Source organism: Festucalex cinctus, chromosome 2, assembly GCF_051991245.1.
Source record: "Festucalex cinctus isolate MCC-2025b chromosome 2, RoL_Fcin_1.0, whole genome shotgun sequence".
In the NCBI taxonomy this organism is placed as follows: domain Eukaryota; kingdom Metazoa; phylum Chordata; class Actinopteri; order Syngnathiformes; family Syngnathidae; genus Festucalex; species Festucalex cinctus.
In genome coordinates, this window is record NC_135412.1 from 3,550,335 (window position 1) to 3,575,460 (window position 25,126).

At 39.8% G+C, this 25,126-nt stretch overlaps 1 protein-coding gene across 2 annotated transcripts; it reads right to left on the minus strand.

Moving 5' to 3' along the window:
- Positions 1 to 151: 151 nt before the first annotated feature.
- LOC144013419 (protein-tyrosine kinase 2-beta-like) lies at positions 152 to 24,867 on the minus strand. Of its 2 annotated transcripts, XM_077512262.1 has the most exons (30): positions 24,694 to 24,865; positions 24,334 to 24,623; positions 23,547 to 23,725; positions 23,387 to 23,474; positions 23,229 to 23,308; positions 23,071 to 23,133; positions 21,365 to 21,419; positions 21,153 to 21,293; positions 19,430 to 19,501; positions 19,245 to 19,346; positions 18,396 to 18,516; positions 18,274 to 18,304; positions 16,817 to 16,842; positions 16,688 to 16,735; positions 16,496 to 16,596; positions 16,325 to 16,406; positions 15,233 to 15,333; positions 12,964 to 13,079; positions 12,788 to 12,888; positions 12,618 to 12,707; positions 7,385 to 7,589; positions 6,032 to 6,125; positions 5,827 to 5,871; positions 4,300 to 4,422; positions 4,194 to 4,226; positions 2,865 to 2,889; positions 2,746 to 2,786; positions 2,506 to 2,640; positions 2,295 to 2,375; positions 152 to 1,493 (listed from the first exon to the last, which is right to left on the minus strand). In XM_077512262.1, exons 2-30 carry the CDS (start codon positions 24,535 to 24,537, stop codon positions 1,266 to 1,268), a joined length of 2,811 nt encoding a protein of 936 aa, XP_077368388.1. In that variant the 5' UTR covers positions 24,538 to 24,623; positions 24,694 to 24,865; the 3' UTR covers positions 152 to 1,265. The 2 variants fall into 2 exon arrangements, 1 of the variants encoding a protein (XP_077368388.1); XR_013282237.1 differs by lacking the exon at positions 152 to 1,493 and having other exon boundaries at positions 2,353 to 2,375; positions 2,506 to 2,681; positions 24,694 to 24,867.
- Positions 24,868 to 25,126: the final 259 nt, after the last annotated feature.

The window sequence follows — 25,126 nt, forward strand, 5'->3', positions numbered from 1 at the left end:
CAGTAATTTTAAAAACAAATCAAAACTAATAGCAAAACATATAAAAAGTAAACTTAAAACAAAGGATTTTCAAAAAATAAAACAAGCTAATAAAGATTTTTCCTTGCTATTTTTATGGTGGTGAGTGAGCACATTGCAAAAACTCAAAACAACCATTTTCCCTTTTATTTTAGTCCTGCAACAGTGCCAGCTTCAGCAAGCGTCATCGACTGCGTTGTTCCGTTTCACTTGACAATCTATGACAGGGGTGTCCAAACTTTTTCATTTGAGGGCCACATACAGGAAATCAGAAGGACGCAAGGGCCACATAATGCTATGAAGAGAAATTGTGTTTAGTCCTAAAAATTGTACAAATAATTTCTTTGTGCTTTTGCATATTTTGAAAAATGCTACAGTATATAAACCAATTTATTTGTAATATGGCAGTAAGGTTATTATAGTTTTGGAATTTTTAATTTTAGTTAGTTTTTCAGTTTTCAGGGTGGTTCTGTTAGTTTTTAGTAGTTAAAAAATGCTTAGTTTTAGTTTAGTTTGTTAGTTTTAGTATTAGTATTCTTTTTTTTTTTTTTTTTAAATGTGTATTGTGCGCGATATTTAAAAAAGAACAGCATGGGAGCGGCGTCTATCTTTTGGTGCTTTTCTATTGGCTGCTGCGCGATGATGTCACTTCTGTGCGACACGCTTTCAAACGTCATTATTCCGGTTTATATCAAAATAAATCTACTAAAAATCACATTTCAAATCATCCCCAAAGGCTCATGCATTAAATTAATTACCAAAGACTAAAACCAAGGACATGTTTGCTATAATTATTTAGCTAGTTTTAGTTAGTTTTGAAAAGCATTTTCGTTTTTATTTTATTTCGTAACAATATTGTTTTTGAATTTTAGTTTTAGTTTAAAAAAAAATTAGTTTTAGTTAACTAAAATAACCTTTAATGGCACCAGTTTTTCGACACCCTCCCTTCTTACTTTGACCATCTCCAAACGTTTTTGTTTTGTTTATTTTATTTGAACTGAGTCAAATTCCATTTTTAGCATATGTCGCGGGCCACTGAAAAATGGACAGCGGGCCGCAAATGGCCCCCGGGCCGTAGTTTGGACACCCCGGGTCTATGATCATACACAAGGATTTGTGAATGTGACTTTTTGTGGAAATGTGGCAGATGTCCAACTTTGAACAAACATGAAGAGTTCCGTGCAAATAAATGTTTGCTTCTCCATCTCGTACTTCTGCTTTTCATGAACGTACCATCGATTCTACATTTAAATAACAGAATCCGCTGAGCTGTCCTCATCCTGACTCATCCTGACACGGGCCTGGTCCACCGCATCCAGCAGGTTCTTGGAGTTCAGCGCCAGTGTGTGCGCGGCGGCCAGCATCTGTCGTTGGCACTCCTGCTTCAGAGTTGTCACCGAGTTCTGCTGGGCCAATCTCATCTTGTTGATCAACTCCCCTAAATCCTTGTTCAGGAGCTTCTTTGTGCCGACGATCTGAGAAAGGCCCGTGAAAAAAAAAAGCACAAAACGTCCTTTCTTTTTTAATTGTTGTTTCTCTGCTGTTTGTTTTTATGTCTATATGATCAATCAATCAATCAATCAATCAATCAATCAATCAATCAATCAATCAATCCATCCATTCATCCCTAGTAGACAGTAGGCCAGGGGTGTCCAAACTTTTTCCTCTGAGGGCCACATACAGAAAAATAGAAAGCTGTAAGGGCCACTTTGATATTTTTTTTTTTAAAGTTATTTATTAACACATTCATTGCCAGACCAGCAAAAAAATTTGACGTCTTGTTCCGTCAATGGCAGTGAATGAGTTAAACATGGTAAAAATCAATGAACCAATTATAAATTGTTGATATAATGTACAGTTACTTATTGAAAACTGCTAACAGTCACAAGGCAAATAGTGACCCCTGTGTGTCACTATAATAGATGCGCCTCTCCACTGAGCAGCAGCTGATCCCAACTTGACATTCTGAACCACAACAAGAACAATCGGTCGTCAACTGACCACACTTAAGAACCATTAATCTAATGTGACACTAAGCAACAAGTGGATGAAATTATTTTCATTTCTGAAACTGAATTATTAGCTTCAAATTTGTGTCTTTGCATAGCTAGAAATGTTTAATCCACCCTCTTTAATTTTTTTTGTTTAAACAGCATTGAAAAATTATTTTTAGTATTTGCCACGGCCCGTCACAAAAATGTATGGCGGGCCGCAAATGGCCCCCGGGGGCCGTAGTTTGGACACCCCTGCGGTAGGCATACCAAGAAGTACAATACCTCGTTTGTAACTGAGCTGTGCAGAGAAGGCATGACATCATCAACGTGTTGAATGAGGCTTCGCAAGGTGACGCCAATTGCCTGGAGATGGAGAGGAGCGACGAAGGGGCCAGTTGGCCAGGTTACATCCGATTTAATAAATACAAAAATAAATAAATAAAAAAAAAAAAAATAAATAAAAAAAATAAATAAATAAAAAGCGCACTCTTACTTTGACAGCGTTGGGATACTCTGAGGCAGGCAGCATGTGGACGTCATTCTTCAGCTGCACCACCTGTTTGACAATTGCCATGACGCTCGAGTAAACCTGATCGTTGGATCGGTCCAATTCAGCTGTGGGACGAGACTGCAACACAACTATTCTGTTCTTATTGTCTGCATAAGCACCTAAATAAAATAATAGAAATGTGATGCAATCAGCGGGCCAACAGAGAGATGATGATGGTTTTACCAAGGTGACGTCAGGAGGGGCTGGGGAAGTTGGCGGAGAACCTTTAAAAACAATATTTGTTATTTTTACATACTCTGCATTACCATTTGTGAACGTCAACAAACGGCAAGGCAACTTACCGTCAGCTGGATTTTTCTCCGTAAGCTGCAAATTAAAAAAGGGCCCGATCAGGCTGTTGCTTAACTCTTTTACCGCCAAAAACGTTTAATAACGTTCAGCACAATCACGATGTATGCCGCCATAAACGTTAAGTGACGTCAACTACTTTTTTTTTGTGTGAATATATCAGTGGTCAGTGCAACGTCCAAGTGCAGTGAAGCCGGTTCAATGAGTTGTGAAATCAAAAACTAACTATGGCCAGCAGATGGCAGCGGTAGCTGCTCGGGCCCTAACTAGAGCTGCGAATTACAATGAAACATGACGCAATCTGATGAAATCGAACGTTTTCAAGGCTGACGTGAATGATCAAAGCCTTTGTAACATTAAATCTAATTTGACGGAGCGTCACTAAACACAAAATATTCGTATCAAAGTCACTGTTGTGGAGGAAATGTATCTTTTCTTTTCGATTTTCGCTCAATGTCACTCAAATGACCCATTTTCAAATGGTGATTACTCGGGGTGTGAATTGCCTAGTAACTGACGATTCGATTCGTATCACGATTCACAGGTCACGATCCGATTCGATACCGATTAATACCGATACGAATGTTGCAATTTTTTTTTTTCTTCAAATTTAGAAAATACTAATCAGTAAACTTGTCCAGTGTAAGATTTGTATGAAAATGTATTCTTTATTTATCTGAAACTTATAGAGGTTGTAATCTGTTTCATGTTTGAACAGCATTAAAATAAAATATTAAGGTTTAATGTTCCATTAATATAACATTCTTCCATGCTTAAGGTGTGAACCCTAACCCGAAGTAAGACGTTTTGTTGAATATTTTTTACATTAAAAATGGAAGTTTAAAAATCGATTCAGCCGCCTATTGAATCGATTCGAGAATTGCGCGATTTAATATCGCGATATATTGCCGAATCGATTTTTTTTTAACACCCCTAGTGATTACTAAAGAACGGAATAAGGTAGAAACATACTTTTTTTTTCTAATGAAAGAATGGAATGCGATCTTTCATGTGGTACCCATGTTGTTTATGTAGCAAAAAAAACAACAAAAAAACACAATATTCTGTTTGCTTCGAAAAATGAGTTAAAATGCTCGAAATCCGCTGGCATTGGGGGTTGTTTTTTTTAATAACGTGTGGCAGTAAAAAGAGTTAAGCTGCTGTTTGCAGAACAGCTTTATATCTTTTAAATAGTTAAATGAGTCAAACAGACAGAGGGAGCGCTTGCATTTTAACAGGTGCAACTTTCGAGCACTAATTCAATACACACAAACATCAGTGCAGTAATGCAAATATTTGAGCTGTTGAAACAAACATGGCACCTTGGCGTTTGAGGCTTGCCTCACGGCGGGATCCTGCAAGACAAAAACGCACGAGTCGCACGATTGCGTCGGGGTGCGTGATGACGTGTAGAGGTTGCTGCATCACCATTTGTCGCTCCTCTTGCTCCAGCCACTGTCTGTCCATCGCCATCTCCCTTTTTTGCCTTTCAAGAGTGTCGTCAACTCGTGCTTGCTCTTTCTCCCAAACTGGCGAATCCCAGGCCGTTCCCTAAACACGCCCACACACACGACAAGCTGACATGGCGCAACTCGATATGCACAACATCCACTGCAAATTGAAGCTATCTAACCTAGACTTAAAGACTTATCTCAAGCCATAAAGTCTTATTGATGTTGTTATGAGTATTATTTACTGTACAAGAGCAGAATTTCTAAGATTATTAATAATGTTTTAAGATGATTTGTCTTTTATTTCTTACTTAGTTTGTAAATCCTAAAATTAGTTAATTTTCACGCATAATAAGCTAAAATGCTCTAAGTCTGTTCACTAAAAAAAAAAAAAAATCAGATATCAAACCTAGACTTAAATGCTTATATCAAGCAATAGTCTTCTTTGTCTTGTTTTGAGAATTATATACTTTTTGCAAGAGCAGAATTTCCAAGATTATTCATCTTGTTTTGAGATTATTTGTCTCATTTCTCACTTCGTTTGTAAATCTTAAAATTGGTTCATTTTTTATGCACAATAAGCTAAAACAACCCTAAAACATACTGTTGCATTTTATGGTCCTGGTCATACTTATTAAGCTCATTTGCCTTCTTTCCAGTGAACAGACTAACAGCTCTGTGGTCGAGTGGTCGAGTGTTTACCCTCAGACACGGAGGTTGTGGGTTCGATCCCGGGCTGAGTCAAACCAAATGCAATTAAAAAATGGTGCCATCTCCCTGCTTGACAGTCAACCTTCAGTACAAATAAAGAATGACACTTGATGCTCTCTTTTAGTAGTGATTTACGCTTTTAAAAAACAAAAAAGATGAAGTGTTTTTGGCTTATTTTAAGATTTAATTGCTTGTTTTGGGTACTTAGAATAAGTGCATACATCTTATTTTAAGATTTAATTTCCTTGATTTGTTGCTTAGATTAAGTGTTTTAAGCTCATTTTAAGATTAATATAGAGCTACACATTTTTCTTATTTCAAGAAATCTAAGTAAGTAAATTTATCTTACTGCAACTGGCAGATAATTTCACTTGTTTCTAGTAAATTTACACTAAGAACAAGTGTATTTTATCTCATATTAACTCATTCACTCCCAAAGACGTATTTATACGTTTTTTAGGTTTTTGTTTGCTAGAGTTTTTGTATGAAGGCTTTGATGCAGTTTCTGAAGTGGAAGCTGAAAGCGATGGTAATTATTACAAAAAAAAGTGTTATGAAACAGATGAAGCACACTTTTTTTTTTTTTGTAATAACTACTATCACTTTAAGCGACCACTTCAGGTCAGAAACTGCATCAAAGCCTTCATACAAAAACTCTAGCAAACAAAAACCTAAAAAACGTATACGTTTTTGGGAGTGAATGAGTTAAGCAGACGTGTTTTTGCAGCGTGTGCATGGCACAAATTGTGAGCCAGCAATGCGCTGCAATTTACGGACAGGTGTTGAAGCACACCTGCATGTAGGAGACATGGGGACAGGCGGCGCCGGCTCTGGAAGGCTGAAGAGAGATCAGAAGAGATGACGTGTTAGTGGTTAACAAATTCATTGCCAGACCAGCAAAAAAAAATGCATCATTTGACATCTTTTTCCGTCAATGGCAGTGAATGAGTTACAAAACTGCGAGAAGTTAACTGCGCCTTCTTGTGACCATACAGCACCTTTGGAGGAGGTTCAGTGTCGTCGTAGTCCAGCAGTGGCGAGCTGGAAGTGTTGCAGTGTTGTGTATCTGCCTCTTCTATTTTGAGAATATCCCTTTCGTCAAAGCACAATGAGCGTCAGTATATTTACATTAGGTCAGGCGTGTCTAAATCCGGTTCTCAGGGCCACAATCCTGCATGTTTTAGATGTTTCCCTCTTCCAGCACACCTGATTCAAATGATCAGGATCAGCCTAATAAGGATAACAATGGTTGTTGTTGTTTAAAAAAAATGATTTTAAAATAACATTTCTGTTGAATTTCTACAACACGATACATATGGTAAGGTTTAAATTTTTGAAAACGAGAACTAATACAAACTCAATTAAAGCAAAGCATTTTGTGAACCCCCCCACAAAAAAAACCTGACTGACACTGACACTATTCAGATTTTGAAAATTCAATATTACATGACCTTTGGTTCACTGTGAGTCCCGCTCATATTTTGATCACTCGTTTTTTCCAGTGGCCCTGATCCTCATCATTTGAATCTGGTGTGTTGGAGGAGGGAAACATCTACAACATACAAGATAATTTTATTTGAACTGAGTTAAATGCCATTTTTAGCATATGTCGCGGGCCACTAAAAAATGGACGGCGGGCCGCAGATGGCCCTCGGGCCGTAGTTTGGACACCACTAGAAGTAGAAGTTAGGGACTGTCCACAAATGACATATTGCAGGGTGGCTAGTAGCGGCAATATATCGCGATGCTTACAGCACCCAATTCTCGAATCGATTCAATAGGCAGCCGAATCGATTTTTTAACATCCATTTTTGATGAAAAAAATATTCAACAAACCGTCTAAATTTCACACCTTAAGCATGGAAGAATGTTATATTAATGGAACATTAAGCCTTAATATTTGAATTTCAATGCTGTTCTAACATTTGTTTGTTAAATAAAGTGGCTCACAGTTATAACACTGAAGTTTGAGATCAATAAATAATAAATTTTCATACAAATCTTACAGTGTACATGTACAAGTTTACTGAATGGTATTTTCTAAATTTGAGTAAAAAAAAATCCCAACAATCAACTTGTAAATTCATATCGGGATTAATCGGTATCGAATCGAATCGTGACCTGTGAATCGTGATACGAATCGAATCGTCAGGTACGAGGCAATTCACACCCCTAGTCCCCAACCTAGACGGTAAACATCCAGCCAACTTTTACTCGTGCCAGCTACATTTTGCTGTGCTGAGCATGCTTACCGCTACATTTGTTATGCTGGAATTAGCTTATTTTTAAGAGCGGCTCATTCAGTGAGCCAGCTCAGCTCTCATGGAGGCTTTAAGTAAGAAGCCGAGTACCTCAGGGAGCAGACGAGCTGGCTGAAGCTGGGGCGGATATACGGCTCGTAGGTCCAGCAGCTGCTCAGCAGAGAGTAGACATTGGGCGGGCACAACATCGGCTTGGGAAGTCGGACGCCAGATTCCAGCTGGGTGATCACCTGTCCGTTTTCCAGCCAGAGGAATGGTTGTTGGCCCAAGGAGAAGATCTCCCACACACATACACCTGTTTGGATGCATACACACACACATTCTGGTTTACACGTTGTGTGCAAATGAGCCAGCTGGTCCATCTCAGCGTCTGTTATGGAAACGCAACCAACAAAGTGCTTGTAGCTGGGTGCATATGCAGCTTGGTGGATGTTAACACATTCACTGCCATAGACGGCTATAGACGTCAAAGATTAATTTTTACCGTGCTGGCAGTGAATGAGTTAAGTGGCCTGGGAGACTTTGCATCACGACATTTTGGGCATTTGTCATGGCTCCTTGGTGTTTGCCTTCACAACCATCAAATGGCTGTCACTGCTCAACAAGGTGCTGTCATGCTTATTAAATTTTGGACATCATTTTAGGTGCGGGGAATCCTGTGGGGCGTGCTTTGGGAGTACGGGGTACCTGGCCCCCTGATACGGGCTGTTCGGTCCCTGTACGACCGGTGTCAGAGTTTGGTCCGCATTGCCGGCCGGCAGTAAGTCAGATTCGTTTCCGGTGAGGGTTGGACTCCGCCAAGGTTGCCCTTTGTCACCGATTCTGTTCATAACTTTTATGGACCGAATTTCTAGGCGCAGCCGAGGCGTCGAGGGAGTCCGGTTTGGTGGCGTCAGCATTGCCTCTCTGCTCTTTGCAGATGATGTGGTCCTGTTGGCTTCATCAAGCTGGGACCTCCAACTCTCGTTGGAGCGGTTCGCAGCCGACTGTGAAGTGGTTGGGATGAGGATCAGCACCTCCAAATCCGAGACCATGGTCCTCAGTCGGAGAAGGGTGGAGTGCCGTCTTCGGTTCGGGGATGAGATCCTGTCCTGCCCCAAGTGGAGCAGTTCAAGTATCTTGGGGTCTTGTTCACGAATGAGGGCAGGATGGATCGGGAGATCGACAGGCGGATCGGTGCAGCGTCTGCAGTGACGCTGTATCGGTCCGTCGTGGTGAAGAAGGAGCTGAGTCGAAAGGCAAAGCTCTCGATTTACCGGTCGGTCTGCGTTCCGACCCTCACCTATGGTCACGAGCTGAAAGAACGAGATCCCGGATACAAGCGGCCGAAATGAGTTTCCCTCAAATGGTTCTCCCTTAGAGATTGGGTGAGAAGCTCGGTCATCCGGGAGGGACTCAGAGCCGAGCCGCTGCTCCTCCGCGTCGAGAGGAACCAGTTGAGGTGGCTCGGGCACCTGGTTCGGATGCCTCCCAGGGGAGGTGTTCCGGGCATGTCCCACCGGCGGGAGGCCACTGGGACGACCCAGGACACGCTGGAGAGACTATGCCTCTCGGCTGGCCTGGGATCGCCTTGGGATCCTGTCGGAGGAGTTGTTTGAAGTGGCTGGGGAGAGCGAAGTCTGGGCTTCCGTGCTAAAGCTACTGCCGCCGCGACACGACCCTGGATAAGCGGTAGATGATGGATGGTTGGATGGATTTTAGGTGTCAGAAGAATTGGTCATGTTTCCCTTCCATGATAATACTTGAGAAATGCCCGCACTGATTTTCACCCATTTAGGAGAGCGCCCGATATGCCATCCGTTTGGGGGGGGTGGGGTCAGAACTGTCTTTGGCCAAAAATGTTTCTCCTTCTCTTTCTGCTTATTCTGTATTTGGCTGAGATACGTGTGCATATTCTGGACAGCTTCAGCGGAAGGCACCAGGGTGGGGACGTTCCACTGAGACTTTCAGATGTTCCTCAGCCGAAATAAACTCATTCCGCATTTCCTGGTGGACTTCTTCGAACTCACTGCCTTTCTCAACAAGAACATTTTGTTGTCCGTGATTAAACCAAGAGTTTTGAATAGTTTTCTGGCTTTAACTAGCTCAGTTTGGATAATAAAGAGGCCTGTGTCGTCAAACCCCCACGTTGCCTTCTCAGCTGTGCTCATCTGCATGTACCTTTGTAGTCTATAAGGTCTTCCATACGTTCTAAAAAAAAAATGTAAGGAAATTTGCAACTTGCTTTGCACGCAATGCTATTTTCTGGCTGCTATTTCACCTTTGTTCAACATAGGCACTTTTCCACCGTACCGGTTCCACACCGAAGCGGCAATCTTTGTCCCCGGATGTTAGCGGCTCCACGGGACTTTTTCGGGGCCGAGCCGTTCCGTTGTAACCGCTGTTTAGAACCCTTTCGACAGAGGTTCTGCAGCGCCGGTCGTCGGGGGACTAGCGGGGCCGTGACGTCACCTGTCGCCTGATTGGCCGCCGCAAGCAACGCCGTGGCACACGCCCATTTCCTTGTTTTAAGCGAGAGAGGCAGAAGCGCCCGTCGGTCTTCACCAAAGTCATAAAAATACAGTATATACAATAAATATGATAATGTTTTACAACAATGCTTAACTATATTCATAATTTGAAAGATACTTGTGGATGGATTTGTAATGTTTGTGGTTTAAAAAAACAAAACAAAACAAAACATCGCGAGGCTGCCGTGTGTTCCTATTCACTTGAATGAGAGCTCCAGCGGCAGAAATAGCTGTTTTCGCGAGACGGTCGTGAATCGCAATATTTCATCCATGGTGGTCTATATAAAATAAATAAATTGTAAATATTAGGGGTGTTAAAAAAATCAATTCGGCGATATATCGCGATACTACATCGCGCGATTCTCGAATCGATTCAATAAAAAAAAAATCTTTTTTTTTTTTTTTTTTAAGAGCTCAGAATTGTTCATTCGGTAGTCTTACTGATTCAACGTCTTATCATCATTGCATTTTTATTTTATTTTTTTGTGTGCGTGTGAATCGATTTTTAAACTTCCATTTTTAATGGAAAAATATTCAACAAAACGTCTGACTTCGGGTTAGGATTCACACCTTGAGCATGGAAGAATGTTATATGAACGGAACATTAAGACTTAATATTTTATTTTAATGCTGTTCAAACATGAAACAGATTACAACCTCTATAAGACTGAAATTTCAGATAAATAAATAATACATTTTCATATAAATCTTACACTCTACAAGCGTACTGATTAGTATTTTCTAAATTTGAATGAAAAAAAATCGCAACAATCGACTTATAAATTCGTATCGGGATTAATCGGTATCGAATCGTGACCTGTGAATCGTGATACGAATCGAATCGTCAGGTACTAGGCAATTCACACCCCTAGTAAATATGGTTCAATGTTGGCGCGACTTGCCACTCGGGAAATGTTATTTCAGATCCGCACGCAATGCGGGAGTGCAAGCTTGGCGTGGACGGTTCAAATGTTGCCGCCCCCTTCTCGCCGTGCGCCAGTTGTCATGGAAAACCGGCGGTTGCTGTCTGGTGTGGTTGCGTGAGGTGCGGTGTGGTGTGGTACCCGGCCGTGCGGGCACGATGGAAAAGGCCCACATGTGGTGCCCAATACAGAAAATGGCTGTCAGGACTGTGACATTATTCACACCCCAAATGAAAAAAAGTGACTGAAAAAGGTTCATCCCTGGTTTAGGAGGAACGATGTTGGATTAAAGCCCACATATGCAGACATGTCACCACAAGTACTTAAGGTATGTATAGTGCTTTAAGATCCCTCTGTGTCTTTTTGCGGCTGTTTAAACTGAACCACTTCACTCGCTTTTGGATCCATGACCCCGGAATTATGTGCAAATAATATTAGTCTTTATGGACGCATTGTAAGTGCCAAGTTCTCTTCAGGCCTGGAGCAAACAAGTAGTAATGTCTCTTGCTGTGCATTCCTTTTGTGCTTTTTCGGTAGACAAAAAAAACAAACCTTCACAGACGTTACAATTTGGTGTAGAAGTGTCTTTCATCTGAAATGACACAATAAAGCGTTTCATCCAAAAGTTCTAGTTTTAAATATATTGTATGTGATTAATTGCTTACCTTGTGTTTCACAAGGTTTAACTTGTATCCATCCAATGAAAAACATTAGTTGGCCGAATTGATCAGTTCTTCAAAACACGAACTTCTCCACATTGTATTTCCGAATTTCTAACGTGCAATGTGTATGAGATGCTGCTCTTTATACTATTTGTATTCAGACTAAATCTTGTTGCATTGTTTTGTGTGCTTATTTTTTTTTTCCATCCATCCATTATCTGCCGCTTATCCGGAGTCGGGTGGTGGGGGTAGCAACTTTTACTGTAAATTCCAACGTATTGGCAAATTTGTGGGCATGTGATTGCGTCATTTCACTTACCACGGTGCTGGTTATATTAATTAACTCATTTGCTCCCTATAACGTGTAATAGTACTTTTTTTTTTTTTATATGTTCTAAGTGTCCCAAAGAGGTATTTATACGTTTTTGTTGTTGTTGTTTTTTTATGCTAGAGCATAAATGCATAAATGGCAGTTATTACACAAACGGCCAGCAGGTGGCAGCAGAGCAAAGGAGATCAACCAGGGCCATGTAGAAAAAAAGCTAAATTACTTACAATTTTAAGTAGATTTGTGAAAACAGATGAAACTTAGCTCTCTTCTAATGCTAATTGGTGCAAAACGGAAACAGATAGAAACATACATTTTTTCCTGATGAAAGAAGAGACTTTAATCTTTCTTTTGATAGCTTCCATGCTCTTATAGCAATAGAACACAATATTCTGTGGGCCTTGCAAAATCAGTCCAAATCCAGTAAAACAGCCGGGAGCGAACTGGATTCTTTCTGTGAAAATGGCTGGGAGTGAATGAGATAAAATGTGTGTGCGTTTCAACCTGCGTCAGTCCTAAATATTTCCCCTTTAATTTTATACCTACACGGTGGTATTAAATAATAATGAAATCATATTTAACATTAAAATTAACAATAAAAATACTCCCACATTTTTCAGCTCGCTAAGGGCGCTCGCATTTTTCTCAGTCCAGCATGCCCAGGTCACCGCTCGCCACTGGAACGATCATATGATGTCATAATTATCCATCCATCTTATTAACCGCTTATTCCTCACAACAATCACAGGGGTGCTGGAGCCTATCCCAGTTGGCTTCGGGCAGTAGGCAGGATAAAACCCCGAACTGGTTGCCAGCCAATTGCAAGCAGTGAATGTACTGTATATTAAATATAAATAAATAAATAATTACAGACAAAAGTGGCATGAGAGGGTCTCTAACCAAACATCCAGACGTCACTGGCAACGGTGAACCGACGGAAGTTGATGGATTCTGGTGCCATCCACTTGATTGGCAATCGTGACACAGATGCTGCATAATCAAGGAGAGAAATTTCAATAAATGGGAACACCGGCACCCAAAATCTTCGAAGCTTGGGAATGTGTGCGTACCTTTATAGTACTCCTGGTCGTCTATGTAACGAGAGAGGCCGAAGTCACCGAGCTTGACACAGTCAGGAGATGCCACGAGGATGTTTCTCACTGCTATATCTCTACAGAAGCACGGTAGAAGAATGCACAACAAAAGGCAAAGATGGCACATGGAGGAAAAGGTCATCTGCACGTACCTGTGCACCATGCTGAGGCCCTCCAGGTAAGATAATGCTTTGCAGATTTGTAGACAGTATAGGATTAATGTTGCTGTAGTCAGGACATATTTCTGCTCCTTCAGATACTTTCCAAGCTGACGCCATAGTCACAGAAAAACATAAAATGACTCATTGATTTATTTATTTTTTTTAAGTTTACGGGGTAAGATGCTGAAGTCTGACTATGTTGTTTACTGAGAGGTTTGGATCCCAAGGCGCAGACACAAATAAGGTTTTAACTATTTATTCACATTGAGAGGCAGAAACTAAGAGAGCGGTACACAGAAACAGTTGGACAATAATCCGGCAAACCACACACAATTCTCAGACTGTACCCACAGGCAGTGAATCGTAAAGGACTAAAGAACGACATCACCTAAAGGATTAAAGGTTGACATCACGAACATCATTTTTTGTAAACAGACACTTGTTACATCAGTACCTAAACAGACACATAACAGGTCATGAAATCTGGCGCGACTCAGGCGCATGCGACCCAGGCCATGACGGACTGTGGTCCAATTAATACAAGGTAAAAGCAACCTTTGAGAATCCAGTATCCCCCATTTCTCAGGTGGGATGGGTAACACATTAGATACAACTTAGCAATGCACATTAATGTTTTGAATAGTTTAACTCATTCACTGCCAGTCCAGGACAAAAAAAAAACTTTGACGTCTAAAACCGTCTATGGCAGTGAATGTGTTAAAGTTGGATGTCCGCATGTTTTGAATATTCTTGGAGACTACACAAAAGTTGTTGTTTTTTTAAACTATGTGTAGTAAACGCTACAATTTACTGTTGTTGCTTTAATACCAAGTTGATGCATAACGAAAAAGCTTTTTTTGCACATTGTTTTATTGCGTGTGCAGGAAAAAAATGAATCTTTGACGTCTAAAGCCGTCTATGGCAGTGAATGTGTTAAAGGGGCTCTCTGCCGGTTTCACTCAGGAAAATACACTTTTTAAATACAAGATTTAAATAAACTAACTACTTTTCAATTTATAGATCTGGGCTTTTCATAACGTGTGGGGGTGATTTTGTCCTAAACCCCCACACCCACAGCCTGTATTTTGCCATTTTGTGTTTGTTTTGTAAGCAGCGGGACGTTTCTGTGGAAAGACAGTGTTTACACCCCTCCAGCCAATCGCAGAGTGGGGGGGCGTGTCGCAAACGGGGCCGGGCGAACGTGTCGGCTGCGTGACGTCACTCCCGTGGCAATTTGAAAGCACGCACGGATTTTTTTTTTTCACTCACTCATTCACACATGTAAGCTTCTGTGAGTGAGTGAGTGAAAACAAATCCGCGCGTGCTTTCAAATTGCTGCGGGAGTGACGTCATGCAGCCGGCAAATTCGTCCGACCCCGTTTGCGACACGCCCCCCCCCCGCTCTGCGATTGGCTGGAGAGGTGTAAACACTGTTTTTCCACAGAAACGTCCCGCTGTTTACAAAACAAACACAAAATGGCGAAATACAGGCTGGGGGTGTGGGGGTTTAGGACAAAATCACCCCCACACGTTATGAAAAGCCCATATCTATAAATTGAAAAGTAGTTAATTTGTTTAAATCCTGTATTTAAAAAGTGCATTTTCCTGAGTGAAACCGGCAGACAGCCCCTTTAAATGTCCAAACTTTTTTTTTTTTAACAGTAAAATCCTGGATTAAGTACATTTTCTAATTGTAAAATCAACAGTGTCAATACAATCTTTTACCGTAAACGTAGTAAATGTGTTACCGTAATTTAACGGTACACTTTCGGCAACCACAGCTGCCGGTATTTTACCGTAAAAACAGCATTTTTCTTTTTACAGTGTATACTCTCACCACAGATCACAATGTCATTTGTAAACATCGTAGCCCAGGGGGGGATTCCTGGTTCGCCTCATTAGTCAATCTGTCCATCACCATAGCAAACAAGACGGGACTCAGATACGATCCTTGATGCAGCCCCACGTTAAGTTTTCTGCCACTACTATTTCCTAAGTGATCATTGCAAAGCTGGGCAATTTAATTCCTCCTTAGATTAGATTGGATTAGATTAGATTAGATTAGATTAGATTAGATTAGATGACAAAATTTCAGTCTGTGTTCCTCAGTTTGACGCACAACAATGAGGGGGACAAATCATTGTATGCTGTGATCATAGTCAATCATTTTTTTTTTTTATCTTTCAGCATTAACATGCAATTCGTGTCTAAACATAACATCAATTTTCTAAAAAAAAAAAAAAAATGAATGAATGCACACCTCTCCATGTTCACAGAGTTCCATGACAATCCAGACCGGATCAACATTAATGACTCCAATCAGCCGCACAATGTGGGGGTGGTCCAGATTTTTCATCAAGTCTGCAATTTAATGGCAATTTAAACAGCATTTAAGGCATTTATGTATGTCAGGGGTGTCCAAACTACGGCCCGGGGGCCATTTGCGGCCCGCCGTCCATTTTTTTAGTGGCCCGCGACATATGCTTAAAAATGGCATTTGACTCAGTTCAAATCAAATCAAAACAAAAATGTTTGGAGATGGTCAAAGTAAGAAGGGAAGGTGTCGAAAAACACAGGTGCTATTAAAGGTTATTTTAGTTAACTAAAACTAACGGAAAAAAATACAATTCAAAAAACAATTTCGTTAACGAAATAAAATAAAAACGAAGATGCTTTTTAAAAAAGAAAACCAACTGAAACTACATTTTATGTTTACAAAACTAACTAAAATAAAACTAAATATAATTATCGCAAAAAATTTCCTTTTTTTTTTAGTCTTTGGTAATTAATTGAATACATGAGCCTTTGGGGATGATTTTAAATGTGATTTGAAGTTGATTTATTTTGATATTAACCGGAATAATGACATCACGCCCATGGTGGTTTTTTTAAATATTGCGCACAAGTAATACACATTAAAAAAACTAAATCTAACACTGAAACTAACTAAATTAAAACTAATCATTTATTAAAGAACTAAAACTAATACAAAAACTAACAGAACCACCCTGAAAACTAATTAAAACGAACTAAATAAAAAAAAAAAAAACACAAAACAAAATAAAAACTAAAATGAAAAATTCCAAAACTATAATAAACCTACTGCCATATTACAAATAAATTGGTTTATATAATGTAGCATTTTTGTAAATATGAAAAAGCACAAATAAATTATTTTGTACAATTTTTAGGACTAAACTATTTCTCTTCATAACATTATGTGGCCCTTGCATCCTTCTGATTTTCTGTACGTGGCCCTCAAATGAAAAAGTTTGGACACCCCTGACGTTTGTGATTGATTTCAAGAAAAGTATTACATGGATATTTGGCGTGAACGTGTGAACAAACTGACCCGCTTCACTGAGAAACTTTTCCTTCACGCCCGCTGAGCAGTCCTTGCAGGTTTTGATGGCCACTTGGATCGTCTCACCCGTCTTGATAGACAAAAAACACAGTAGCCGCAATGATTTGATCGCACGGGGTAAGCTGTGCAGTGATGTCATTACAGCGCAGATCAGCTTACCTGGCTTTTGTATACACCATCATGAACCTCGCCAAAAAAGCCCTCCCCCAGGATCTGGTTTGCAGTTACATCAGCTCGGGAGATGCTATGCTTCTCTGAAACTACAAACACATTTTTTTATTATTTTTTTTTTTAATGATCGGGCCACATTCTTTCAGGTATTATTATTGGGTGTGCGGAAACCTGACTCACCAGACGGGTCTATTGTGTTCTCCGGAATCTCAGCATAAATGTCTGAACCTGAAGACAGAAGAGAGAAATGCAGTCTATGCGTGTTAGTTTATTGAAAGTGTGCATGTTTAGTGTGAAACTTAGTCCAACCTCGACTGCGTCCAGTTGAATCATTGCTAAAAGAGATGAAACATATTTCATTAAACTGACAGTATATAGTAGGGCTGCTCGATTATGGAGAAAAAAAAATAATAATCATGATTATTTTGGCAATAATTGAAATCACGATTATTCAAACGATTATTTATGTTTTTGGTACAAAACAAGAACATGTTCAAGCATTTAAGAATATTAAAGGGATACTTTACTTATTTGGCCATTTTTGGTAGTCAATCATTAATATTTTGCCTATAATAAATTTTATATTTTCATTATTTTTCATGTACAATTAGTACCTTTAAAAACACATTTTGCAACTTGCTGTCAACTGAAAATGACATCACAAGGGCTCAGGTAACCAATCACACCTCACCTGTTTTCTAGGTTTGGTCATGTGACATACACAAGCTGAGCTGTGATTGGTTACCTGAGCCCTTGTGATGCCATTTTCAGTCGACGGCAAGTTGCAAAATGTGTTTTTAAAGGTACTAATTGTACATGAAAAATAATGAAAGTATCAAATTAATTATAGACAAAATATTAACTTTTTATTGCTATAATGGGCTAAATAAGTGAAGTATCCCTTTAAGACAGGGGTGTCCAAACTTTTTCATTTGAGGGCCACATACAGAAAATCAGAAGGACGTAAGGGCCACATCATGTTATGAAGAGAAATTGTGTTAGTCCGAAAAATTGTACAAATAATTTATTTGTGCTTTTGCATATTTAGTTATATATATTTTAGCTATATATTTAGTTTACGTTTGTTTTTTTTTTTGTTTTTTTTATTTAGTTAGTTTTAATTATTTTTCAGGGTGGTTCTGTTTTTTCTATTATTAGTTTCAGTTCTTTAATAAATGCTTAGTTTTAGTTTAGTTAGTTTCAGTATTAGTTTTAGTTTGTTTTTTTTAATGTGTATTACTCGTGCGCAACATTTAAAAAACACAATGGGCGCGACGTCATTATTCCGGTTTATATCAAATTAAATATACTAAAAGTCACATTTAAAATCATCCCCAAAGGTTCATGCATTCAATTAATTACCAAAGACTAACATGAAAAATAATGAAGTTATCAAATTCATTCTGCACAAAATGTTAACTATTCACTGCTGAAAATTGTTCAATAAGTCAAGTATAAAAAAAGGTGCAAATATATACATTTAAACAACTCAAAAATTAGTATTAATATTATTTTTTTTTACGATGATGCTAATTTTGTAATTGTGGAGTGTAATAATTGAAATTGTAATTGGATTTTGATTAATTGGACAGCCCTAGTATATAGTAATTTAATATATCAGCTACAAAAGTAAAAACAATCTTTATCAGTTTAATTACTGGTGGTAAGTAATCATATATAAGTTCCAACATTTTTCTAGAGTTGACACGTATGACCATTAAGTACAGTCCATTTTTAAGGTGCCCTTTAAAGGTTTATTAACTCACAGTTTTGGAATGTCGGGCAGTTTCTGTCTCACTATAAGAAAAAAAAAAAATGATACATCATTTTACCAAACGTTCATTTTAAATGACTTCCTCACTTTTAGGCCACTGCTTCAAATGTGTACCTTTTCTAGGCCTGCTAATGAGCGAGCCCTGAGGGGGGGAGCACTCCAGCTGGCAGAAGCCATCAATTAGGTTGGCCATGTTTTCTGCAACAGCCATAGACTCCGTACTCACCGAGAGAGGCTGCGGGGTAGAACAGGATATTTGGGGCTAAATTAAATCACAAGGCCAGAGCACTTTGGTTGTGTAGAAGTGCAAACAATTGTGTAAAAATAAAGACTCAAAGAAGCACAAAAGTAAAATGTATAAATTATTTTCTTACTGTCAATTATTATTTAATAACTTGGCACAACACCAAAAAAATTATACACACAAAATAGCCAAAACAACCAATCACAGCTCACCTGTGACATTCACAAGCTGAGCTGTGTGATTGGCTACCTGAGCCCTTGTGATGTCATTTTCAGTCGACGGCAAGTTGCAAAATGTGTTTTTAAAGGTACTAATTGTACATGAAAAATAATGAAAACATCACATTTATTATAGGCAAAATATTAAATGTTTGACTGCCAAAAATGGCTAAATAAGTAAAGTATCTCTTTAAGCTGTAAGCCATAATCAGCAATATTAAAATAATAAAAGGCTTGCAATATTTCAGTTGATTTGTAATGAATTCAGAATGTATGGCATTTTTGCTTGTTTAATTGCACTACAGAAAATAATGGACTTTATCACAATATTCAAATTTTCCGAGACAGTCCTGTATATTACTGTAAAGAAAATGTTGGGTTGACTTCTCCTTTCAGCAACAATGCATTTGGACTTCATTATTTCCCCCCCATTGCACTGGTGTTTTGTGCAAATCTGACACAATCTCTTACTTAGCATCAAGGTTGTCACGGGAAATTTACCTGCTTGGTTCCCTCTATGTATACAGTGAGAAGCGCTCGGCCATGGCTCTCTGCAGAGAACAAGATACTGCTCACCTGAGGGAACGTGGCTAGGCGGACAGGCTAGGAAAAAAAAAAAAAGTTTATTTCACCAAAATGTATATTTAAAAGCAGGAATTTGTTTTATTTAGAGAGAGTGAGCTTACTATTGAATTGTCAGTTTGCTGACTGATACCTTCAGCCCCAATGACCAGGTCTATAGTTACACGCCAACCATGCTATGGGGAAGCACATAGTACATACATCAATCTATCTTATATGTGGAACACAGAGCAGGACTTGCAAAAATGGGTCAGTGGTAAGATGCTTCCTCTCATCAGCTAGTAGCAAAGGTTTTCACGTGACATTCAGCAGCCACAGCATTTAATACAATTAATAAACCAGAAGCTGATTAAACATTAAACGTCTATTGCTGCGTTCTCACCAAATCGAACTGGAACGCTTCCTTCGTGAGCGTTTCACTGCGTAGTGTTTTTGGAACGATTGCTGCTCATTGGCGCTTTCGTGCTCACCGGGGCGGAGGAGGCGTGTCCATTTGTGAACAAGGAAGTGGAGCACTTTAGCGAGTCAACAAAAAGTGAGCGCCGCCAACTACTTTCACTTCTTTCCTGGGACTAAACAACCGTGGCACTATTTTTTTCCTTTTTTTGAGGTACGTGATAGCACTTTCGCTTTTTTTAGTGGCAATCGGGCGGCCGGCATTTGTGCTAAAAAATAGCTTTGACATGGATGATAAACATTGCGGTGTAGCGAGTAGTGACGGGAGTCGGAGGCGGAGTGTTGAAGTTCGGAGCCAAAGACTGGCGTTTTATTGACACCAGTTTCTCAGTGTTTAACAGCAACTCTTCACTCTGCGCGAGGCTCACAGGCCAACTAACATTTTGTCCTTTTATCCTTTCATCCTAACCAACTCCTCCCACCCGGAACTCCCCCTTCGTCCCAAACTTTCCGTGGGTGAATTATGTTCCCATCACTACAGCGGTACAGTTCATTAGCAGGTAAACAGATTTACCAGCACTTGAATGCTGCTTCTTTGCTCACCATTCTGTCCCGGCTGGCGTGTTGTTGCGCTCGGGTGACAATAGAGAGGAAGCGGTGTGTGACGTCGCGCCCGTACTCGAAGCCGATTGGCTGCCGTGAGGCGAAAAGTGAAAAAAGTTTTTTTTTTTTTTTTTTTTTTTTTTTTTTTTTGGCGAATATGCGATTGTGCGGATTTTCGTCACGAATGTGCGGATTTTCGCTGCTGCTAACCGCGTCCCAGCGCGTGAAACGTGTCCTCGGCGCCGCCCCAGCACTTTCGTTCCGTTGTGCGCAAACTCCATTGACTACAATGCAAACGCGCTCATTTTTAATAAAAAAATAAAAAATATTACGTTTTTATTTCCAGAGAGATAAATGTTTTACCGTTCTTATTTTCACTTTAACTTATTTTGGCATTTTTGTCCTCCTTACGAGCGTGGCAGGTGCAACGTTTGAAAAAGTAATGGCATTTAATTATAATAATCGTGATAATTCACTCAACTTTCCATTATCGATTTCACAAGTGTAAGAAGTTAACAATATTGAAAATGAATTGTGGTTATGTTCCTGTTACTGACTTATCGCTCAATAAAACCAAGGTTGAGGGGGGTTGAAATGAAAAAAAATAAAATAATGCAAACGCGCCGCCGAAACGCCTTCCCCCGCTTTTGGTGAGAACGTAGCATGAGGCACAGGAAGCCAGAGCACTAGTCAGGGCTCTTCGTAAGGCTGTAGGCATATTAATGAAAAAACAACTGCTACAAAAGTACCCCATGTTGTGGTGGGTAAGACAATGTCACAAATGATCTCCTGGAAAGTTAACGTAACTTTCCTTCCGCACACACTCACCACCAGTTGGCAGGCAAATCTCTCCTGTGTATAGCTGTAACATTGAGCCAGTGTACTGAAGAACTTGACCATGCACTGTTCCTGGTTCAGAGTGCCGTAGCCTTGAAATGTCTGCCGGATCATGCGACGCAGCTGCTTCGGCTGACAAGTCAAAAATCACAAAAGTGTAGTGGCGGAGGACACCACACAATATGTACGAGATGGATCGCTACCTTCATGCTGTTGATAAGCTCAATTGGAAAGAACAAGTCCAATCCCACATCCTTCCTAAAGAAAAAAAAATCAGATGTATTAGTGTTCACACATGACCTACAAACACAACATCCAACAGAGTTGGGACGTTGTGGAAAATGTTACAAACAAAATATGATGACGTTAAAACTCGACCATGCAAAGCGAAAGTCAAACATCATCAACACACACAAAATACAACAACTGAGGCCACGGATTGTTGACCGACTGAAGTTGTGCAGTACATCAAGCAAGAATGGAAAAGAATTCCACCAACGAAGCTTCAACACTAGTCGCTAGGGATGTCACGATAAGGGCAATATCGTGATATCGTGATATTAAAACTGCCACAATATCATCGTCGTCATATTCACAATACTTAAAAGGAACACATTTGTTAAAAAAAAAGTCAGGTTGATTTCCATTTGTGCAGTTCTAGCACCCTCTAGTGGCTAGTTTCTTAGCGCAATTTAATTTTCATTAGGGATGTTTTGGCCTTCTATGTTTAAAGTCTATGCTAATTGTCAGATGAAGGGGAACCTATATCTACACTAAATAGTATTGTGATGCAAATGTATCCCTCTTTTGAACACAAATTGTTTTTAGTTGAAAAACGCTTTATTTAGGTGACACCAGCCAGCTTGCTGGACTATTTTCCTCTCGTCCAACACCGGACCAGAACTCGTTGCACAGAACACTATCAAGGGTAAGTCAGTGCTGACCGCACACACTGGAGGTGAGGATGAAATAGAGATTCATGTCAGAAAATCCGAATGATCCCTTTAATATTGTGTCTTTTTTAGTATATTTAATTGAACATAGGTTGAAAATGTTTTCTTCTTTGTATTCTCTTTTTATTTACATTTTACACATTGTCCCTAAATAACTGGAATTGGGTGCTGTTTTAGTGCTGTACGCATTATTAAATTAAAATCCTTGTTTTTGTGCACACAAAACTTGCTTAAAACACTCCAGCGAAAGGGGAAGTTGTTTAATTGCCAACATGAAAAGCGGCACAAAACAAATAGCAAGAAGTATGATTACATCTTTATTTGTTTATGTTTTGCATTCATCCCTTTTATTAATTCAATATTTGCTGGAGTTGTTTTTAATTAATTCAATATTTGTTGGAGTGTTTCTTTGTTTGTTTGTTTTTAAGCACCATAATTAAGAATTGTATTTATAATCAGTTCTTTAAATATTTGGCGACAGTGAAGCCTCCATTTGGAGAATGTTTTCACTTAAAATGCTTCTGAACAGGGCGGCACGGTGGTTGATTGGTTAGCATGTTAGCATGTTAGCGCCCCCAACCCCCCAGTTACAGGCCAGGAGGACTCACTTAACGTCTTCCCCCTCTGCCATCGGTCGCTTGTACTCGTCTGCGTCACGAGTACTCGAGTACTTGAAAAAAGGCTGGTATCGGCCCGATACCGATACCTGGTATCGGTACTCGCCCATCCCAAATGAAAACCAAACCAATCGGCACCAAACTGTCTGTGAGTCATACATACTTCAAACGTCAAAAATATTAGAACAAAAGTCGCAATACGTTTGTAAGCCATTAATTGCCTCCTAAAACAATAACATCACTTAAATGAATGAAAAAAAAACATTACCATCACAAACAGTGATCCATTGTCACTAAAATTTGTGTGCACGCATATATTGTCAAATGTTGTTGACTTACTCTAACAGCTCAAAGTTGGACTTTTTCTCCAGTCCATTTGGATTCATGTCTTTGAAGTATCGCCTGCCAAAGCAATAAAAGAGCAGGCCATTTTTTGGTTGTTTTTTTTTTCATGCAAAAAACAGATACAGATGTGTGTACTTGGAAGTATGCCCTACCTAATCTCCAGGCAACCAAGCTGGAGAGCCATCCCATCACTGACTTTAGAGGCAAACTTCTGCATATAGTCACTGCGTACCTGCAAACACACTCACTTGTAGTTAGGTACCTTAAACCGTTGTGTTTTAAAAGCCCTTCAATCAATAACATAACTGACCTGCTGGTAAAAGTAGAGCATGGTGGTTTCATCCTCTTGGAATTTTTCCAAGAAATCTGACGGAATATATCTGATCCTTAAGTCATATCTGGGGGGGAAAAGTAACATTGGCAGTAACTTCCTTGTTTCATTTCGAGCATATTTACTCTACCACAATCACCTCCACTCGGCCTCCAGGTGCTGCTGCTCAAAACGCTGGGTGAGTTCCGTCATGGTCAGGTCCGGGTGCAGCCAGTGTATCACAGACGACTTGAGGTGTTTGAGGAGTAGACCATAACATTGGGTGTGTTTTATGCCAGGACCCACGCAGCCACCCAGCAGGACACTGTTGATGACTTCCTGTGACAGAAGATGGTGATGTCGCAACACAGGCCACGATACACCCAGAACCCCACAATCCAGAACAAAACTACAATAGTATTTAGTTAGTAGTGATGTAACGACATCCAAACATCACAATACGATATCATGATATGAAGGTCACGATACGATCATTATCACGATATTGTGGGGGCGTTGGCATTATTTAAAAAAGATCGCAATATTGTAAAAAAAGAGCGCACACGAAAAAAAAAAAGCAATGCATATAAACCACCTACAATCTCTAATAACAATAGCACTTACTTGCTAATGCAAGCACACATTGATCACTTCACAAGCAAATTAGGTTCCCCTTCATCTGACAATTAGCATATATTTTAAACATAGAAGGCCAAAACATTCCTAATGAAAATTAAATTGCACTATAAAATAGCCACTAGAAGGTGCTAGAACTGCACAAATGGAAATCAACCTGACTTTTTTTTTTTTTTTTAACAGATGTGTTCCTTTTAAATATTGTGAACATGACGACGACGATATTGTGGCAGTTGTAATATCGCGATATCACGATATTGCTAGTATCGTTACATCCCTATTAGTTAGTGAGCATCGTAGTTGTAAAATACCCTGACTGTCGTTCCTTCGCCGCAGCGGACCAGTTTGAAGTTCTTGCCGAGGTTAAAACTGTTGCTGAGGAAACACACTTTGATAATCTTCGCCGGGAAGATGCTGCTACTGCCGATAGTTGCTGTGGGGGACATGTCTGGGGTCTTGGCTTGGCCGGTGGGAGACATGCTCGTCCAACACAAGGTACTGGTGTCTCCTGCCATCTCACATGCGTACACACTCAGGCAGAGAGCATGTAAACTGCAAATGCCACAGTTTTGTCAAACATCCACGGAAGAACAAACCAGTGCTGCGAACAGGAAAGAAATCATAATGAGTTGTTGTATTTGAGCAAGTAAATGACTTTCTCTCGTACTCACCCATCTTGTGCAAGTCCCACAAGTCCCTGCACAATGATTCTAAGCTGAAACCAAACTTAACTTGTCGCTCCGTTCGTAAAATCCGTTATGTGAGGATTATTTTCTGTCAAATTTGTCGCCTGTCGCCTTTTTGAAGCCTCACCCTGAGAAACATTCATGGCGGTAAGCGAAAGAGGAAGCGACACGCAGTCAAACGAGGAAGTTGAAGAGCCGCTGACAGAAAAGCTGGCAGGACTGATGAATTGCTGTATCGAGTTTTCTTCTTAATGTTGCTGGTTTTCATTAAAAAGATGCATCGAATTGATGCTTTTAAGTTGATGGAATATCATTATTAGGGCCCAAGCTCCAGACTGTGCAAAGGCCTTCTTGGAATTGTGGTGTTGATATTTTTATGACATAGCAACCACTTTTTTGGAGGCCTCATAGTGAAAAG

Bases quoted from the DNA above. Each gene is read 5' to 3' on its own strand.
- LOC144013419 (XM_077512262.1), bottom strand. From the start codon at position 24,537: ATGGCAGGAGACACCAGTACCTTGTGTTGGACGAGCATGTCTCCCACC. The intron at 21,294-21,364 runs GTAGCGATCCAT...TTGACTTGTCAG, and splicing joins AGCTTATCAACAGCATGAAG to CCGAAGCAGCTGCGTCGCAT. The intron at 15,334-16,324 runs GTCAGTTTGTTC...ATTAAATTGCAG, and splicing joins AAAGTTTCTCAGTGAAGCGG to ACTTGATGAAAAATCTGGAC.